The 19224-nt window shown below is 39.8% G+C and overlaps 2 protein-coding genes across 3 annotated transcripts; both read left to right on the top strand.

Annotated features, from left to right (window-relative positions):
• The first annotated feature begins 347 nt into the window (after positions 1-347).
• On the top strand, positions 348-11222 carry cry1b (cryptochrome circadian regulator 1b). Of its 2 annotated transcripts, none has more exons than XM_054733281.2 (12): positions 348-367; positions 2282-2481; positions 5614-5722; positions 6908-7050; positions 7122-7306; positions 7668-7756; positions 7898-8038; positions 8111-8422; positions 8496-8647; positions 9781-9983; positions 10159-10278; positions 10579-11222. In XM_054733281.2, exons 2-12 carry the CDS (start codon positions 2324-2326, stop codon positions 10659-10661), a joined length of 1695 nt encoding a protein of 564 aa, XP_054589256.2. In that variant the 5' UTR covers positions 348-367; positions 2282-2323; the 3' UTR covers positions 10662-11222. The 2 variants fall into 2 exon arrangements, with proteins under 2 accessions (XP_054589256.2, XP_015820418.3); XM_015964932.3 differs by lacking the exon at positions 348-367 and adding an exon at positions 1443-1544.
• A 2396-nt stretch (positions 11223-13618) lies between these two features.
• On the top strand, positions 13619-17317 carry zgc:153031. The gene is made up of 6 exons (XM_015964933.3): positions 13619-13798; positions 14219-14268; positions 14338-14443; positions 14519-14645; positions 16106-16221; positions 16590-17317. Exons 1-6 carry the CDS (start codon positions 13698-13700, stop codon positions 16678-16680), a joined length of 591 nt encoding a protein of 196 aa, XP_015820419.3. The 5' UTR covers positions 13619-13697; the 3' UTR covers positions 16681-17317.
• The last annotated feature ends 1907 nt before the right edge of the window (positions 17318-19224 follow it).

Here is a 19224-nt window from a genome sequence, read left to right as displayed (position 1 = left end):
TCGAATGTTCACCATCTCCTAAGGTTGGTGGGTGGCTCTGTGTTACAGCTGGCGGTGCCCCCTGATCAGTTGTCTGGTGCTTGGAGTACTGTTTTTAGACCGTGGACTTAAAGGTGGGGTTAGATTAAAAGTTTTAATCGTCGGGACGACGATTTCCTGAGGGGGGTGGAATGTAGCAGGATGAGGTAATCTGCTCCTGATTTTAATAAATAACACCTGACCCCGCCAGTCACCAGTAGGGGAGCTGTGGGTATAAAAAGCAGACTCGGGCAGTGTTTCCTCCCTTGTTTACGGAAGTAGCTGCACTACGAAACAGTAGCTGTATTTTGGAACAGTGGCAGCGTAAGCTAGATGCGTGTGGATCGCGGTGAGTATTCTGATCAGCTGTTAAAAAGCAGATTGGTGATAACTGATATAGGCTACATACAGACAGAGGCGACATTTGGAAACCTGACGAAAGCTGTAACGTTACCACGTGCTGTTGGAAAAGAAGCGTGCTTGCCTTCTAGGTGATCTACTGCTGTCGGCGTGGTATGTATGTGCGGCACGCCCCCTCCCTGCACGCTCAGTAAGAATATTCTTTTCTGGGTTAATAAGGTTTATTACCTTTTTTTAGGACCCGAGGTGTTGTGGTGCTACGACAAAGTGTTTTGAGTCACATTCTGTTTAGTACCAGCAAACCCATCCCACCTCTGCCACCGATGTGACAGTGTGCATCCTGTCACAGTGTCCCGATTGATCATGCGCCCTGGCTACTTGGCCAAGGGGATGTCCCTTTGGCTGATTAGAGCATATGACTCTCACCCGGGAGTCTGGGGATCGAATCCCGCCTGGGCCCTCCTTTCTCCACCCTACATTTGGCGTTGTTGGCAGGATCCATGTAGCACTGTCAAGTAGGTCCATGGATGTGAAGTTTGTGGCACCCTGCGCGGGAGCACGAGGATGTGATGTGGCAGTGTGTGTCCTGTCACAGTGTCCCGATTGGTCATGCGCCCTGGCTACTTGTCGGGCCCTCGTTTCTCCACCTTATCACATGTAACTTACTTATCGCCATCAGGATCCATCTTTATTTATGACGCAATTGTGGTAATTTTTCTTTAGAAAATTGTTATACAGCAAAAACAGTTTTAAACCATGCAATTTTATATATTATTAGGTAATTAATTTAGCCCTTCCGGACAGTTTGTAAACAAAATTCACGTGTTTGTTTATTTTATTTGTTCGTGCATAAGCACATGCATGTCCTAGGTCAAATGAGGAGCACGAGCGCCGCGCACCACTGTTACATGCCTACAGTAGATTTCATATCATCACTAATTTAACGTGGCTTTCAATAGTTGTCCCTGCCGTGGGTGGGCGGGAACTCTTCTGAATGGGGCTGCTACCATCGGCTGCTATATAGTAGCGGTACGAACGCTACAACAAATCAAACGCACCAAATTGAGCTAGCCGCGCCGTGCGCAGTGTGATCATCCGGGTACTTCTGACTTCGCTACATAACTCCAACCCAGGCTTCCGATTAGTGGCTTTTAAAAGATATTTCTGTGAGTTATTTTAATGTTTCTCTACAAAACTATGAACTACAATTCAAACTTTAGCAAAAGTATAACCGAAAAACCACGTGTGAGGGGTTTAAAACCACATTTGAGGTTATAGAAGTAGAGGAAGGGGAGCACATTATGGAAACGTGACTACTTCCATGTTGTATAACGGGTGTTTCTGACCAATCAGAGCGCTCCGTTCTTGTTTTGTTCATGTGGGCGGGGTTGTTGATGCAGTGTGGACATTTTGCGTGCTTGAGTTTACAGACGTAGTAAAATTTCCCGTGTTTACTTTTTGTTCTGTTCCGCTGTTACAGGCGTTGTGTAAGTTCACTGTAGCCTACCTCTACAGGCAGATCGGTGTGAGACTTTCGCGTCGACCAGTCGCGTGCGTGTAGTTGTGGAGCTCGCCGGAGCCTCGTGTGTCATGATACAACAATAATATTTTTACTCGCCGCCTCTGGCAAAACAAAAATACTGTTAGCTGAGTTCTATGTTGATATGTTTAATTAATCGTTTATACTAACACTGACGGGATTTTCGTTTTAATTAGTTATCCTTTGTTCTTTCCACACATGCAGCCAGCGCTATATATTAATGTCGATGTATTAACTAGACTCAACATGGATCAACTGGAAATGGAGCAAGGCTGAACTCGGACAAGCTTTTTTTTTTTTTTTTTTTTACTCAGCTGGGATAGATTATTATTGTTGTTGTTGTTTTTGTTTGGACTGATCCAGCCCGTTTCACTTGACTACACCGACCTAAATAAAGAAGGCGACATGGTGGTCAACACCATCCACTGGTTCAGGAAGGGACTTCGGCTACACGACAACCCGGCTCTGAGGGACTCGATCCGGGGAGCGGACAGCCTGCGCTGCATCTACATCCTGGACCCTTGGTTCGCAGGCTCCTCTAATGTGGGCATCAACAGATGGAGGTAAAGGAGGGGATAGCCGACCCTGGAGTGGGGGAAATAACGGAGTTTAACAAATAATACACCGTTATTAGATTTAGTAGTAAACAGACCTTGTCATATGCGTCGTCTGTCCGCCCACGTGATTCATCTCATCCTGCACGTTTGGAAATGACTCGATCATTAGTCTATTTTCTCAAAACTTTACAATATTACTTGCAATCTTCACTGATGAATAAATCCTAAATACCAAATATGGCATGTGGCTAAATGTTTACATGTCTACAGAAACTTTTTTAAAACATATTTTTGTAGATTTAAAGTTAGTTGTTTTTGACATATACCATATGTCATAATTACAATTTAACAACAACAAGCAAGAAAGCTGCTTGGACCACACCAATTCATAGATCACCGTATTCCAATGAACATTTTGATTTATGCTGCTCACACAATTTACATAAATATGTTCAGGTCTAATGGGTGATCTCTCGCAATCTCACCATGTCATCACTGGGGTTCTTCAGGGTTCACAGATCAATATAACTACAGCACAAACAATAGTTGGTGATGAGAGTTTACCTCATGTGCAGTAAACCGAGGTAAATACTCAGAAACGTGTCAAATTCTGATAGGCCAAACTTGGCCAGAAATCATAACAAAGTTGTTTAATAAAACAAGAGTAATTCAGTTGCTCGCTGACACTCGAACCGGCCAATTCGGGAATGAAGCCTTTTTGATACCATCTTCTCCTTTGACCTCCCGCCAAAGCCTCTCTGCAACGCTGCGGCTGATACCAGACAACCGGCTCTTCTAAGAGCCAAGCAAACATCAACATTAGACGCAAATAAGCATTCCAGCTTCCTGCCTTCACCTCGAGGGATCTCAGACTGGACGGGTCCTATCAGAACTGGCTACAAGTTTCCTGATATCAGAGGTTCACTCCACCGGCAGTGACCATCGACCCTCCGGATCTCACGAGAACCTCCACACCATGGGTGCATAGACTTGACAGGACAGATTGCATCTGATGCTAAACTAATAAACAACTCTCTAGTTTAGAACCAAACAACAAATTCTTTTTACACCCAGATTTCACAATTTCTCTCAGATACAAGGAACGGTTGCTACAACATCTAGCTTCCATCACAACACCTCACATCCACCATATCCCATCTCATTATTCATATCTTGTCATGTATAAATTATTAGTTTAGGAAAAGAATTAAGTTCATTTTATAAACTACATACTGACTTAATACGAAGTGTGTTTATGGTCCCTGAAGAAGCAAAGAACCCTAGAATCTTTTGATTAAACATTCAAAAATCAGATTGATATTTCATATTTATATGGAATAATCACATCTTATTGGTCATAATTAATATGTTTTAATTGCTACAATATGTATATCACAGCCTTGGTTTCTCTATGACGCAGACTGTGTGCACTTTCACTACAAATTGATTTAACTTAAAATCAAATTCTTTTGTTTCAAACTCCTCAAAACAAACATCAGGACTGTTCTTCTCTTTCAGCCACTCAGAAAACGTCATTCATCTGAAGGTCACGTCGTGCAAATTAGGTCAGTTAAATCCCTCACCAGTGTTGAGATGAAGCATTTTTGTTAAAGACCGATTCTGATAGAGGTGATCTTCTCCTTTGGAGTTACTGCACCAGCCAGACAAGTACGGGGTCACTGCAGAAGAGCGCTTCTTTTACAGAAACGTGTTTAAGGAAAAAACATAACGCTCCGTGTGCAGATCCTAAAGCTTTATACAAATCAGTCTTGCACGGTAAAGTCACGCGACGTGTCGGTGAACCACCTTTTTAACTCGTGACTCTGATCATGTAAAAACCAAGACAGGACGTTGAAGCTCAAACAGCTTGGACCATTGAGGTCCTGCTGAAGGCTGCAGGCTGTGATTTTGCTGCCTAACAACCGTGACCATCATGGTTCTTCCTTCTCCCTAAATCTGCTGCTCACTTCAAATCAAATCAACTTTATTTATATAGCACTTTTCATACAAAAAATGCAACTCAAAGTGCTTTACAGATTAAAATGGTCCCATAGATCCCACATTCCCATCCCAGCCCCCCTCCCCAAGTATAAAACAATTAAAAATTACAGTTCCCCTCCCGCACCCAACTTCCAAAGTGGACATACAATCACCCGCACACACACACACACACACACACACACACACACACACACACACACACACACACACACACACACACACACACACACACACACACACACTCGTGAACACCAGAGGAAACAATAGGCTGAGTTCAGATGGGTCAGGTAATGAACGACACATCATCAGCGGAGCCATCTGCCCTGGCAGCAACAGATCCACTAAAATAAAATTTGTTTAGTGCTTTCCTGCACACACAAGTCTCATACCAGAGATATCAATTAAATATCACATTTGAGTTCACAGGGTGGCGAGAACCTACTTGTACTACTTAATGGCCTTTACATTCTGACAGGGTTTCAAGACACCGGCCCATGACGCCCAGTGGCGTACGGCAGAAACCCCACCAGTGCCCGGGCACTACCTGGGGAGCGCCCCGGCCGCCGCCGCCTCTGACCACCGGCCCCAAGGCAGAGGGCTCCGCAGAGGAAACACTGGAGGATTTAAGATATATAACATATAAAATAATAAAAGCTAATAATGATAAAAAGTAACTGATAAAAAGTGATTATAAAGATAATAAAAGAAAACATAATCATGTAAAAACACTAAGATGTAGATAAAATGATAAAAATAATAAAAGAGATAAATATGTATTTATAGATAAATAGTAATCAGTTAAAAGCTAAGCTAAAAAGGTGGGTCTTGAGCCTATTCTTAAAAGCCTTGTGAATGAGTGGCCGTCAAACTGGGCCAGAGTGTTTTTATGCTCCTTATGTGTGCTCGACTAGCTTTAGTAATCATTAAAATAATACATTCACCAAATCTCATTAATCTGACACCGCGCAAACGGTTGGTTTAATACATTTTAAAATTTTCCTGACAATGCTTTCAAGTATTTTATTGCATTCAATAATAAATCACAGGATTACTTTATTGTATGCATTTTCTAACATTATCAGATCTCCTTCACTTGGAATGGATGCTTAATGATTTGCTGTGGTTGGTTTTTTCCAGGTTTTTGCTGCAGTGTTTAGAAGATCTAGATGCCAGCCTTCGTAAACTCCACTCTCGCTTGTTTGTCATCAGAGGCCAGCCTACCGATGTCTTCCCTCGTCTTTTCAAGGTACAATAATTAAGGCAGAAAATGCAGTTTTCAAAACGCTTTTTAATTAGAAAGCAGTGTGATTACATTGGAACATTTAAATTCAGTGCCACTTTGACTGTAAAGAGCTATTTTTGAATTATACACACCCGCTCCGACAAAAGGTGGCTATAAAAGCATCTTAGGTTAGCTGGTTACTGTTGGCTATGGTGGTCCAGTGGTTAATGTGTCTGCCTGAGCATGCTAACCACGGGACTACCAAGTCTGCTACATAACACCAGTCGCCTAAGGTTTGATTTATGCTTCTCAGTCAGCTCCGCACGCATTGACAGAGACGTTCTGCTCTCGGGCGTCTCCGTCACCTGGGGAGTGTTGCAAAGCAATTCCCCAGCAGGACAACAGAAGGCGTAGTGCTATTCTGTGGTATCCTGCTTCTATTACATTCATGTATCCGGTCCACAATAGTGTATTTACTAATGTGTTTCAGAGACTTTATAACACGGACAAATTTGTCCTTCGTTCTCCTCCACCTCTTCGTGCAGCCGCCACCTCTAAACCATGGGGCGGTGCGGTTGATGAATGTACAGGACCAGTCACAAGCTCTCAGCCTCCATGGCCTTAGATGGATATTTAAAAATTTGGGCACGTGTCCGTCATCCTCTGTGAGCCTGCCGGAGAGCCCTTACGCCGACACACGGTGGCGTTGCGCGTCTCCGCACCGACGCAGGCGAAGAAGCATAAATTAGGCTTAAGCCATCCGGTGCTGGCCCGAGGAGACCGGTTTCAGGCGACTAACTTCCAGGAGAGGAGCAGGGCCTGATGACACGACTATTTAGAAGCTTTACAAGATTTTCTAAGTAAAACTCTAAATTTGCAGCTGAAACAGAAAAATGCACAAAAAAATGCACGTTTTTTTTTTTATTTCCATGAGGAAATAATATCACGTGGTAAAAAGCTCCAGAAAGTAGATTTTCCATGACACGGGCCCTTGAACTAAAAATGCTTCTTTAAACTTCACATCTACACAAACAGTAAATGTATTTATCTTTATTACTGTTTTACTTTTTTTTAGATTGCTCAGGATTTTTGTTTTATAAAATATTACAAAGAACATCAGAGCAAAGGTGAATAAAACTTGTGAACAACACACATCACACGTGCCATACATCATTAATAACTGTGTATTATTATACCACTGTTGCTCAGGAGTGGCAGATCACACGTTTATCTTATGAAAATGACTCTGAGCCGTTCGGTAAAGAGCGGGACGCCGCCATCCAGAAGCTAGCCAGCGAGGCCGGTGTCGAGGTCATGGTGCGGATTTCACACACGCTCTATGACCTGGACAGGTGAGTTTTACTCTGAAGTCTCGTGTCGCTAAAATGCGGACTTGCTTTGAATCTTTGTTTCTCCCCTGAAGGATCATTGAGCTTAACGGCGGCCAGCCTCCGCTCACGTACAAGCGCTTCCAGGCTCTAATCAACAGGATGGAAGCTGTGGAGCTGCCCGCCGAAACCATCACGTCTGAAACGATTCAAACCTGCCGCACTCCCATCAAGGATGATCACGATGACAAGTTCGGGGTTCCTTCGCTAGAAGAGCTTGGTGAGCCTCTTTATTTGCTGAGAATCTGTGGTTTTTCAAAGTAAAAGCACTGTTCCGAGATCTCCCAGCTCTCTGAAAAAGAATAAAACTATATGAAAAAGGAGAGTAAATGTGTGGAACATAAAAGAGTGACTTCCCCCTCGATTAAATTGCAGTGTGTGAGTTTTATCTCAATGGAAAATTAGTCTTTTGTTGCTTATAAAATGCATTTTATTGTGTTATTTGTTTTGTAATGTTAAAAACCTAAATTCTCTTGATATGAGGAGTCTGCTTCTCAGCTCTGGTTCTGACGTGGGTCTGCGTATGTAAATGATGAGCTCTCTCGTTTAGTCGGGAGGTAACAGCTCTGTCCGTCTGACAGGTTTTGAGACAGCCGGTCTCACCACCGCAGTGTGGCCAGGTGGAGAAACAGAAGCCCTCATGAGGCTTGAGCGACATCTGGAGAGGAAGGTAACGTTGATTGCATGCTTCAAAAAATGGTGGAAATAAATAAAAAAATAACTTATCTAGTATTTTATTTATTTAAGCCCTTTTTTTAAAATCTAATTTGAGGTTATTGTTGTTTTTATGTCACAACGGACTCCGTTGCAGGCATGGGTGGCAAACTTTGAGCATCCACGTATGAACGCCAACTCCCTGCTGGCCAGTCCCACCGGCCTCAGCCCTCATCTACGCTTCGGGTGTCTCTCCTGCCGTCTTTTCTACTTTAAACTGACTGATTTGTACAGAAAGGTAAAAAAAACATCATCTAATTGTTTAAAGCTAATGAAACTATACAGGTTTTAACTCTTCTGATGTCATCAGGTGAAGAAGCACAGCACTCCGCCGCTGTCTCTGTACGGCCAGTTGTTATGGAGGGAGTTTTTCTACACAACCGCCACGAACAACCCCTGCTTTGACAAGATGGAGGGGAATCCTGTGTGTGTCCAGATCCCCTGGGACCGAAACCCAGAGGCGCTGGCCAAGTGGGCGGAGGGACGAACGGGTTACCCATGGATCGACGCCATCATGACCCAGCTGAGGCAGGAGGGTTGGATCCATCATTTGGCTCGGCACGCTGTGGCCTGCTTCCTCACCAGAGGAGACCTCTGGATCAGCTGGGAGGAAGGCATGAAAGTAAGAACTAGAAATAGCTGCAGTAATTGGATTTTTGCTGGTTTTGACCATGTGTTTTTTTTGTTTACTGCAGGTGTTTGAGGAACTGTTACTTGACGCGGACTGGAGCGTTAACGCTGGCAGCTGGATGTGGCTCTCATGCAGCTCGTTCTTCCAGCAGTTTTTCCACTGCTACTGCCCCGTGGGGTTTGGTCGACGCACAGACCCCAGTGGTGACTACATCAGGTCAGGCCTCACGCGAATAAATAAAAACTCTCCCTGTTATACGCTTAAGGTGTTGTGGCGCCTTTTGTTTTCCCCCACATTCTTTGAAACGGTGAAGTACAATCTCATGGTTCACAGGCTACTTTAAGGTGGGGGGTGGGGGGTGGGGGGGTTTGTTAGTCATGGGGTGTTTCTCAATGTCAAGGAACCTTGCCTTGATGTCTTGGCCCGCCCCGGTTGCCTAGGAGATACGTCATCAGGAGCCGCCAAGACGTTGTCCAGTCGGTTCCAACGTTCATGTTCTACCGAGGCGTGTGTTCTCCGTTTGTTAGCCGTTTAGCTAGCTGAGCAAGGATACACGGGAGGTGTCTAGTAGCCTAGCCTTGGCCAAAAATTACCCAGAATACACCGCGGTATTTTCAAAAAGACGGCGGATCAGAAGCTGGCAGCTACTTCGGGACAATTTTCAAGTTTAAAAGTAAGTCAGCTAATTAAAAATGTGTTTTTTTTTAGATCCAAAGAAGTTGTCTATGGTTGGTTAGTTGCTTAGTAGCTGCAGCTTCACTAGCTAGCGGGTAGTAACTCACTCATATTTTTAATTTAAGAAACAAATACCCCTCCCACTATCCTAATGGGTGTGACCCCGCGAGGAAAGTTGGCCATTGAGCAGGGTTGATGGTTTATCTCTTGAGGTCCATGTGGCAGGGGTGAGGAGTGAGCACCACCTCACCCCTGCCACATGGACCTCAGCGGATAAACCATCGATCCTGCTCAATGGTCAACTTTCCTCGCCGGGTCACCCATAAATACAGTGCGAGGGTTAAACAATTTAAAAAGGTAAAAGGCTCGTTATATATTTATACTGAAACTAATACGTATAAAATACAACGTTATCCCCCGTGTCACGTGACCGCCGTGGAAGTCGCGGTCACGTGATGCAAGTCTGCTCCATTTAACCGTTTTCTTTCACCAAGGAAGGACAGTGTCCTTGCAAGCAAGGCGCCTTGACATGGAGAAACACCCATGGTTTCATCAGAATTACAAAAATGTGCAGCTGTTTGAGATTTTTCTAATTTCACCTGCATTTGTGCAAATATGGTCCATCTAACAGCTTTCAGTTTCATCTCTTCATTCTTTTCTTCTTGTTTCACCAGACGCTATTTACCAGCACTGAGGGGTTTCCCTGCCAAATACATCTATGATCCTTGGAATGCCCCTGAGGAGGTGCAGAAGGCAGCCAGGTGCATCGTAGGGACCCACTACCCCCGACCCATGGTGAACCACGCCGAGGCCAGCCGCATCAACATAGAGAGGATGAAGCAGATTTACCAGCAGCTTTCCTGCTACAGAGGACTCTGTAAAGACGGATAATAAACATTCTGCATGGAAATTTAACAATAAATCACAAAATAACTAGATTTATTTAGATTTCAGGTGTTTTTCTTTTTATGTTAGAGAAAATATCTGTAACCTATTTTTTTTTTTTCATAAAAAGTTGGATTACGTTTTAATGCTTTGTTAATGCTTTGCAGGGCTGCTGGCAACAGTACCAGTAAATGCCACCAATGCTGGAAGAGTGGACACGGGGACGGGTCAAGGTCCTGGACGGTCCTCTGAAGATGCGACTGGGGAGGAGGGAACATCTCAAACAGGTGGAGCGAATGCTTTTTTCTTTTTTTTTTAAATATATTTCCTTGACAATCATCACACACATAACTAAAACTTGCACCCACGAGATCTGAGCTGTTTGCATCGTGATCTCTAATATTTGGCCTGCAGGATGATCGTTCACACTGAGCCATTGTTCTGCTGCCAAAGAGCCAGATATAAAAACAAAATCAATGTTTTGAACCCAGTTTTCTACACTGTAAAAACGTGTTGTGTAAGCCCAAAAAGGAAAACTGTTTGATTAGGGATGCGTCTCAGATAATCTGCGTTGTGCTTCATTGCAGAAAGAAGACAGTCGACGCAAAAACGACGCCATGGAGACACCGAACCTGAACGCAGCTCTAAACCCTGGAAGCAGAGCAAATAGAAAGTGGGTTTGTGTCACATCCGTTAATAACCGTCAGCCTGCTGAGAAGAAAAAAGTGTTGGATCGATAGTTTTTGTGGTGAAAATAATTATGAGTAAAAAAAGAAAAGCTCTGAAACATTTTTACTACCAAAACTCAGCAGCAGCTAATATCTGTTGCGCAGATAAAGCGTGACAGATTAATCGACGAGGTCGTCGGGAGAGACGTCAGTTTGCGTAACAAGTCTACAACCTTGTCTGTCATCTGTTTAGATGTGAGATAAGGAACTTCTAAGAGCTGTAAGATCTCAGAGAGGATAAAGAGACGCTTTGTTTGAGTCTTTTCTGTTTGTGTCGTGAGCAGCAGCTTGTTGTCTTCCACTGCAGTGTCTAGTTTTATTAATAATGTCTTAAAAATCCAACATCAGTCATTTAGCTCTGGTTTTGGTAAACAGAATCAGATATTACTGTCCTTCAGCTTCTGAGTGGTGAACAGGGATACGTGTCCCCCTTTGGATGATCCACTTGGGTCAAATGTCATTTTTATACAAACTATATGAAGTTTTGAATGTGCATACCTTTTTTTTAAAAAGCTTTCACAAGGGTTGATAAATCAGGCCGTCCAAAGTGTTGTGAATACTTTAGATTTTAAACTTTTGTATATCTGGTTTTGTGATTATTCCCTTTTTTTGTAAATATTACTGAAACACAAAAATTCTAATATATGTCCTTTTTCTCTCCCTCTTGAACGTAAATCTATTTTATATGAAGAGCGATCACGTTTGTTTGTATAATATGGCAATAAAAGTCAAATGATTCACATTTTGTGTTCTGATTTTGTGCCGTCACGTCCATCTTTACAAAGAAATAGCAATTCACTTCCTTTTTAAGTCAAACTTGTTTGATCAAAATTGCAGATTGAGATATTTTACAACGTTTTTGTCGATAATAAACCTGAAAGTGAGGCACACAAAACTAAATAAGAGATTTGGATTCTAATGTTTTTAATGTAGTGTTCTTCAGGCACTGACAAATAGACTTGATTGGTTATCTGATTCAAACTTCACATCGCAACTCATGTCTAAGGAAAATAGGCTGAATTGATATTTTTGGATCATATAATCTATTGTGATCAGTCACAGATGGTGAGATGTTCTGTAATAAGTCAGCCCATTTCTGTCTGACTTTGTTGTATTAGAATATAGTAAACATGAAAACAAGAATCTTGTTTTGGATCACGTTGGATTCGTGAAAATCTTCAGCAAATTTCATTTGTCTGCAGATCAGAAATTTATCTTTAGTTTGAAGAAAATGTTGTGCAGCCATACAGCGCCACAGATACAGAAAATGATCATAAAAGATGGATATCCTCCCCCATCCCATACTGGTTTCAGCACCATGGTTGTAATGGTCAAGCAGACATGACATACAGAGAATCAGCACCAAGGACAGCTCTGGTAAACAAGAGCAGCACTGGTATCTATCTATATATCTATATCTATCTATATATATATATATATATATATATATATATATATATATATATATATATATATATATAATATATTTGAGAGAGAGAGAGAGAGGCCTGTAATTGTCATCATAGGTATAGGTATACCTCAACAATGCAAGACAAAATGAGAAAAATAATCCAGAAACTCACATTGATTTTTATGACTTCCACTCACTAATAATTGCTCTCACTGTTGATTTCTTCTCACAAGCTGCTTACCTATTGCAGATTCTTCTCAGCCTGGTGCAGGTCTACAATTTTGTTTCTGGATTCCTTTGACAGCTCTGTGGTCTTGGCCATAGAAAAGGTTGGAGTGTGAGTGTTTGAGGCTGTGCACAGGTGTCTTTTATACCGATAACGAGTTCAACAGGTGCCATTATTACAGGTAATTAGAGGAGGAAAGAGATGCCTCTTACAGAAGAAGTTACAGGTCTGTGAGAGCCAGAAATATTTCTTGTTTGTAGAAGACTAAATACTTATTTTCCTTCATAATTTGCAAATAAATTATTTTAAAATAAGACAATGTGATTTTTGCATCCATCCATCCATTTTCATCCGCTTATCCAGGGTCGGGTCGCGGGGACAGCAGCCTAAGCCGGGACGCCCAGACTTCCCTCATCCCAGCTACTTGAACCAGCTTTTCCGGGGGAATCCCAAGGCGTTCCCTGACCAGCTGAGAGACGTAGTCCTGGGTCTTCCCTTGGGTCTCCTACCAGTTGGACATGCCCGAAAAACCTCACCAGGGAGGCGTCCAGGAAGCATCCTGACCAGATGCCCAAGCCACCTCAACTGGCTCCTATATATATATATATATATATATATATATATATAGATATAGATAGGAGCCAGTTGTATATATATTGTATTATTATTATTGATATATTATATATATATATATATATATATATATATATATATATATATATATATATATATATATATATATATATATATATATATATATATATATATATATATATACAATATATATATATATATATACAATATATATAACTGGCTCCTATATATATATATATATATATATATATATATATATATATATATATATATATATATATATATATATATATATATATATATATATAGGAGCCAGTTGTATATATATTGTATTATTATTATTGATATATTGTGTATATATATATATATATATATATATATATATATATATATATATATATATTGTATATATAAAATTAAATTATTTAATATAATATTAAATGACAGCTCTTTTTTACGTGAAGCACAACTGTTCAAAAACATTTTTTTTTACATTATTATTATTATTATTATTATTATTATTATTATTATATTATTATTATTATTTTTTATTATTATCATTAGACTTTGTGATTTTTTTTTACGTAAGCAGTCGGCCCGCCCCCCATAGTTGAGTCACGTTTCATTGTAAAAATGAAGAAAAACGTGTCCAATCGCAGCAGCAGCCTCGGTGGGCGGTGACAGCTCGTTCCCAGCTGGTTGATTCCTGCTTCTCGGTTTGACTCCCTCTTGCAGCTGGAAACGGAGATGGGGGAGAACCGGGAAAAACGGAAACCAATTCGCCTAATCGCTGCTGTCTGTAACAACCGGGGAATCGGTAAAAATGGCCATCTGCCCTGGAGTTTACCGTAAGTCCGAGAATGTTGCTCTATTGAGATTCTTTTGGATTGAGATCCTATTGGATTGAGATTTAGATTTATGAATGTTTTCTGTTGAATACAAGTTGCTCCGGATAACATTTGCAATGTGTTTTATTCTGAATTATCTTAATTATTCCAGAATATTCGTAAAAGTATCTAAGAAACATATATAAATTATGGACTTATCAATGTGCTAAATAGACAGTTGAACCTTTGTGTGTTACTGATGCAGTTGCATATTACTTTCGCTGACCCGTGAGTTTATTGGTTTATTACCCGGTTAATAAACGTTACTGCACAAAGCCATAAATCAAAGTCACCTGTAGCTGCTTTATGAGACCAGGGCCTCTAACAGGTGTATTAGGCTGCATTCTTGGAAAAAGTCAGTAGCAGATTTTTCCTCCACAGGTCTGAATTTCAGTATTTTCTGAACACCATCTCCAGAGTTTCTCGACCAGGTAATCATTTAAAACCGACAATAAACCTGAGTGATATGATGTTGTAATTACTTTTTTATTATTCTGTAGGTAACTTCAATTTGATGATTTGGGGACGACACTGTTGGAACTCTCACCCAGAAAACATCTACCCACTGCCCAACTCTCTACATGTAGTCCTGAGTAAAACACTAACGTGAGTACAGACACATCTAGAAAATCCAGATCCAGCACCAAACCAGTCCAGAACTGTATCTATCGTTTCCTGCAGAAATGTCCCAAATTACGCCCACTTCTTGTGTCGGGACTTTGAGAGCGCAGTCCGTCTTGCAGCTGAGCACCCCCTCGCTGACGTCATAGAGACCGTCTGGATTCTTGGTGGAACGCAAGTCTATGAGGTGAACCAGCTAAAGCATCTGCTTTTTGACATTTAACACAGTTTTACACAGTTTTGTTTCATGTAAAAATTTATAATATTTCTTCTAGTTCCCGAATTTGTTGTGGAATAAAACATAAACGTACAGCATCACCTCTTTATCACATAACATCTGTTTCTGCTAACTAAACTGGATTTTTCACTTTTAACAACAGTTTTAGCGCCCTCTTGTGGTCGGTATTTGCAGCAACAACTGCTCAATCGTTCTAAAACTCCTTTTGTTTTTGTTTCTAGTCTGCATTTGTTTAATTAACCACATTAAGTAACAAATATTCACATCAATTCTTACCTAATTATCAGACTAAAAAGAAAGATATTTTGCAGTTTTGTAGAATATATTTGATATTTTAAATACTTTTGAGGAGCACTTTTCTAGTCTTTACAGGATCAAAATTCACCATTAGTTGCACCAACGTGCCTGCTGACCTCTCCTCGCCTTTGGGATTAGACTTTGTCTTTGTATAGCAGGTCTGAGCTCTCATTTGCCTCCCATGATTGCCGGCTTTGACAAAATTCCACATCCAATCAACCAAAACAATAGAATCCATTCTCAGTTAAAGTGCATTCAAGCTAAAGCCTCATTGTGTTCATACTGAACCATTTCCAAACACTTCTTATAAGTAAACATCCCTGTGGGGTTTTTGATATTGTAACCCCTGAGTTGAGCTACACCTGAGCTAATTTTTAACAGGCAAGTTGGGTGCTTGGTAGTTTTTGTTTGTTTGTTTGTGATTTTTAACAGTATCATGCACTAAACTCAAATGAAAAAAACAAAATGTTGAAAAAATTGAAATGCTTGAAACACAAGTGAAACATTAATGTAGTAAATTGTGTAAATGTTAATGTTTAGATAATTATTTTTTCCCTGTAAATTTACATTGAATAATTGCCATATTATTTTTGCCATGATAGACTTTTAAACATGAAGTAACATAAAAAATGTTTGTAGCTTTTCTTCTTTACTAATATTTTTAGTTTTTATTTACTGTTATTCATCCATATTATGCTTAAAACCACAAGAAATCAAAAATAAAGATTTTAATTATGTTCCAGATTGTCAGAAATACTAATTATATCACTAAATGTTCATAAACAAATGGGCCAAGAATGAAAACTGGGATGTACAGAAATGCACTAATTTGTCTATATGATATCTTATTTGGAAAAATTTGTTGTATTTATTGTGGTATGGCAAAAATGAAATTATAAAAATAAAAAAATAACGTTTTTCATATAGTGCCTTTCAGGATAAAACTCACAAGCACATTAAATTAATAATAGAATTTATTTTATGCACCTTATGGTATTTTATGAATGTGACATAATTATTTGTAAACAAACAATAAATAAAATTACTACTTTTACTAATTAACCTGTTAAAGTTCAGAATTTCTGCCTTTCCTTCTTGTTTTTGGTCACCAGGACGCGTTGCAGCACCCGTGGTGCGACCTGCTCTACCTGACGGACGTGATGGCCGACTTTGACTGCGACGTCTTCTTCCCGGAGTTTGACAGAAAACTGTTTCAGCTACAGGAACGGTGAGTTATCTGTCCATGTTGGTGTTTAAAGAGGAATTCAACTCGGGGCAAAAAAATGTTCCTCCTCTTAGAAACTCACCATCAGCACAGCTGTGAGTTGTCAGAGCAGCTCAAAGGATTTGCTGACTTTACTGAAGCTTTGAAGAGCTTTGTTGCTTTCATTATCATAAATTAGAATTGGAAATGAGTAAACTGGTTCAGTCAGAGTGCAGCCTGTTCATGGTGTTCGTTACAGCAAATGATCCCTTTATATAAATAAGAATATGAGGCTGACTGACTGGTTGAGGACATTTTTCCACAATAAAACACTGAATAAAATCTGAGTTAGATATATTTTGATTGTTTTCTCTCTCTCGATTCCACATAAGATTTCCTGACGTGCCGAGTGACATTCAAGAGGAGAACGGCATTAAGTTCCAGTGCCAGGTTTTCAAGAAAGAAGCTGCTGATTCCATTTAAATATTAAACATAATAAAAAATGACATTTTCAAAAACGCATATGCAAAGTTGACTGTAGAGATTTTACTTGAAAGCTTTTTGTTTTTCTTCTCACGGGCAGAGGAAACACAGAAAAGCTCACAGCTCTTTGACTTCAGACAGTTTAACTAAAACAAATAGATGCAATGAAACATTTTTTCCACATTTATTTATTTTATGCAGATAACGCAATAATCTCTGGTATAAAAAGTGGTTTCTCGCTGCCTTCAGCGGTCACCTCCCAACTTCTCTGTGTTTTTCTTCTCATCCTCCCATGCATCCATGTTGCAGCTGCACAGAATAAAGTTTGTCAGTGACTCAGTCAAAAGTAGCAAACAACCTGCTGCTTTCCTCGTCTTACAGCATCTCCGCATCTGTGTGAGTCAGCAGAACAGAAGTCAGTTTATAGGTTATAAGTAATTAACCTGCTCTTCATTTTTCATATCACTGTTTCTAAATAATAATAAATGTAACTCACATAAACAAAAAACAAAATGTTTTAGCTAAAAAAAATTCTTGAAAATAGTTTTTTTACATTTTTCTCAGAAAAAACTATGTATAGAATATTCAACTGAAGAAATTAATAATGTGAGCCACTTTTAATAAAGAATATTATTTATTTTGTTTGTGTTTCTCACTTTTGGCCACTAGATGGCAGCACCAATGAGACAAATTATTCAAAGGTGATTAGAAATGATGTCATCAGAGCAATGATGGATATTTGTGGTTAATTTGGAACAAATCAAAGCAGTCCAACATCCATCTGCTCTATTTGTCTTGTTGAGTCCTAACAGACCGGCCCGCCTGTCTGAAGTTGCAAGTGGAATATTCTGGCCACAGGGGGTGATGGGCGATAGGTGGCCTTTCGTTAACCCTGTTAAGTGTCATTTTAGCACAAACTGGCTCAAGAAAACCATTTAAAAATATGAAAAATTTGCGAACTATCCCTTTAATGATACACATTATAGATTTTATTGTAACAACACCTACTTCCAGCTCATTGTTGAGGTTTTACTTTATTTTCCACACATGAGCTGCATTGCTTGGTTCTTTTAAAACACAGAAAAGCTCTATGAGACTCTATTTAGGGGTTTTCTGTGTGAAGCATTAATCAGGTTTGAATGCATCCTTGCTTACTGCTTCTCTTCTCTCCTTCAGGTGCATTTTAGTAATTGGGTCATTCTTTGAAGTGTGTTGCTGAGATGAAATATTAGATCACAAGCAGAAAAAATAATGATTTAATCTGGGAAAGTCACCAACCTGCTACCTTATGTATTTGTGAGACGATCCACCTTGCCAAAGATTTTTGTCCTATTCCAGTTATTCAGAGAAGTGCCCCTCGTGTATTTAACCGATCATTCTTCTAAACATCTTCTCTGAAAAAGCCACTTTACTGTTTGACTCGGTGGATTTGATTCATCTTAGAGATAGTCTCCTAAATGGTCAGTGAAATGATAAAATCAGTCATGAATGAATAAATGACAACAACACCCAGCAGGCCCGTGACAGATGAGCCGTTATAGAGATGTGAATCTCACACGCCGGTCAATATAGGATCTTATTTACTTTTTGTCATTGAACGTCCATCACCATGACATTTATGTCCCTCCTGCTGCATGTAAAGTGTATTTGTGTCGCGTCGTTGGTGTACAGGAAGGTTTTGGAGATGAGCAGTGACAGAAAACAAACTCTACAAATGGAAAAAAGGGCCGTATCAGCTGACGACACGGGGCTAGTCTGGTGGTTAAGGTTAAAAATGCACCCGCGAATTTGGTTTGAACAAAGTTTTTATTTATTGTCTTTGAGTTATAAAAGATCAGACTCACAACGTTTGTTTTCTTCTTTCTGCTTTTGGGCATTCCAAAGATTAAAACAACAGAGACCTATTGAAAAGCCTCAGTTTGGAAAAACAGAGATTAGTTCTGATGAGCTAACAAGTCACAATGAGGCCGGTTGATCAGAATTTCCATGGTGGTTTATGCAAAATGGTAACATTGTTTAACATGGTTTCATTGCATAAATTTCACATTTATTTAGACAGAATTATTATGACATTTATAAAAGTGTTATAGTTTATAAATCTGCAGGTAATTAATCCTGCAAACAGTCACAGAATTTAATGCAAATTGTTTTTTTTTCATATAGCTCTGTTGAATTCTGTTTGAAATAATAGTGTCATGTGAAATTCCTGGTGGCTTAAGATTTGCAGCAAAATTACTTTATAAATACATATTTATTTATTTACTTACCAAACACTTTTACCCTAATCGACTCACAAATGTAAAGCTACAAATGCAGCGAACAATCCAAACCTGTACATTTTTGGGCTGTGAAAAAAAATAGAAGAAGAAGAAGAAGAAATAATCTTTTATATTGCACCTCTCATGATAAAAATCATGAGGTTCCTCACAAGCACAAAAATAACAATAAAAATACAATAAAGATAAAAAAATGCGAGGAAAGGGAAATAGAAAATGAATAAGAAAGAGGTAATCAGTGGATGCCTGGAAAGGCAGAGTTGGTAGA

Source organism: Nothobranchius furzeri, chromosome 4 (genome assembly GCF_043380555.1).
Source record: "Nothobranchius furzeri strain GRZ-AD chromosome 4, NfurGRZ-RIMD1, whole genome shotgun sequence".
Taxonomy (NCBI): domain Eukaryota; kingdom Metazoa; phylum Chordata; class Actinopteri; order Cyprinodontiformes; family Nothobranchiidae; genus Nothobranchius; species Nothobranchius furzeri.
The sequence above is the reverse complement of the archived record's forward strand: the minus strand, read 5'-3'. Positions and strand labels throughout refer to the sequence as shown.

What these genes read in the sequence shown, in the direction of transcription:
- cry1b (XM_054733281.2), top strand. Translation starts at nt 2,324, where the DNA reads ATGGTGGTCAACACCATCCACTGGTTCAGGAAGGGACTTCGGCTACAC. An exon ending in TCCTTCGCTAGAAGAGCTTG is followed by an intron (nt 7,307 to 7,667) that starts GTGAGCCTCTTT and finishes TCCGTCTGACAG; the next exon opens with GTTTTGAGACAGCCGGTCTC. An exon ending in CCCAGTGGTGACTACATCAG is followed by an intron (nt 8,648 to 9,780) that starts GTCAGGCCTCAC and finishes TTGTTTCACCAG; the next exon opens with ACGCTATTTACCAGCACTGA.
- zgc:153031 (XM_015964933.3), top strand. Translation starts at nt 13,698, where the DNA reads ATGGGGGAGAACCGGGAAAAACGGAAACCAATTCGCCTAATCGCTGCT. An exon ending in GTCCTGAGTAAAACACTAAC is followed by an intron (nt 14,444 to 14,518) that starts GTGAGTACAGAC and finishes CGTTTCCTGCAG; the next exon opens with AAATGTCCCAAATTACGCCC. An exon ending in GTGGAACGCAAGTCTATGAG is followed by an intron (nt 14,646 to 16,105) that starts GTGAACCAGCTA and finishes TTTGGTCACCAG; the next exon opens with GACGCGTTGCAGCACCCGTG.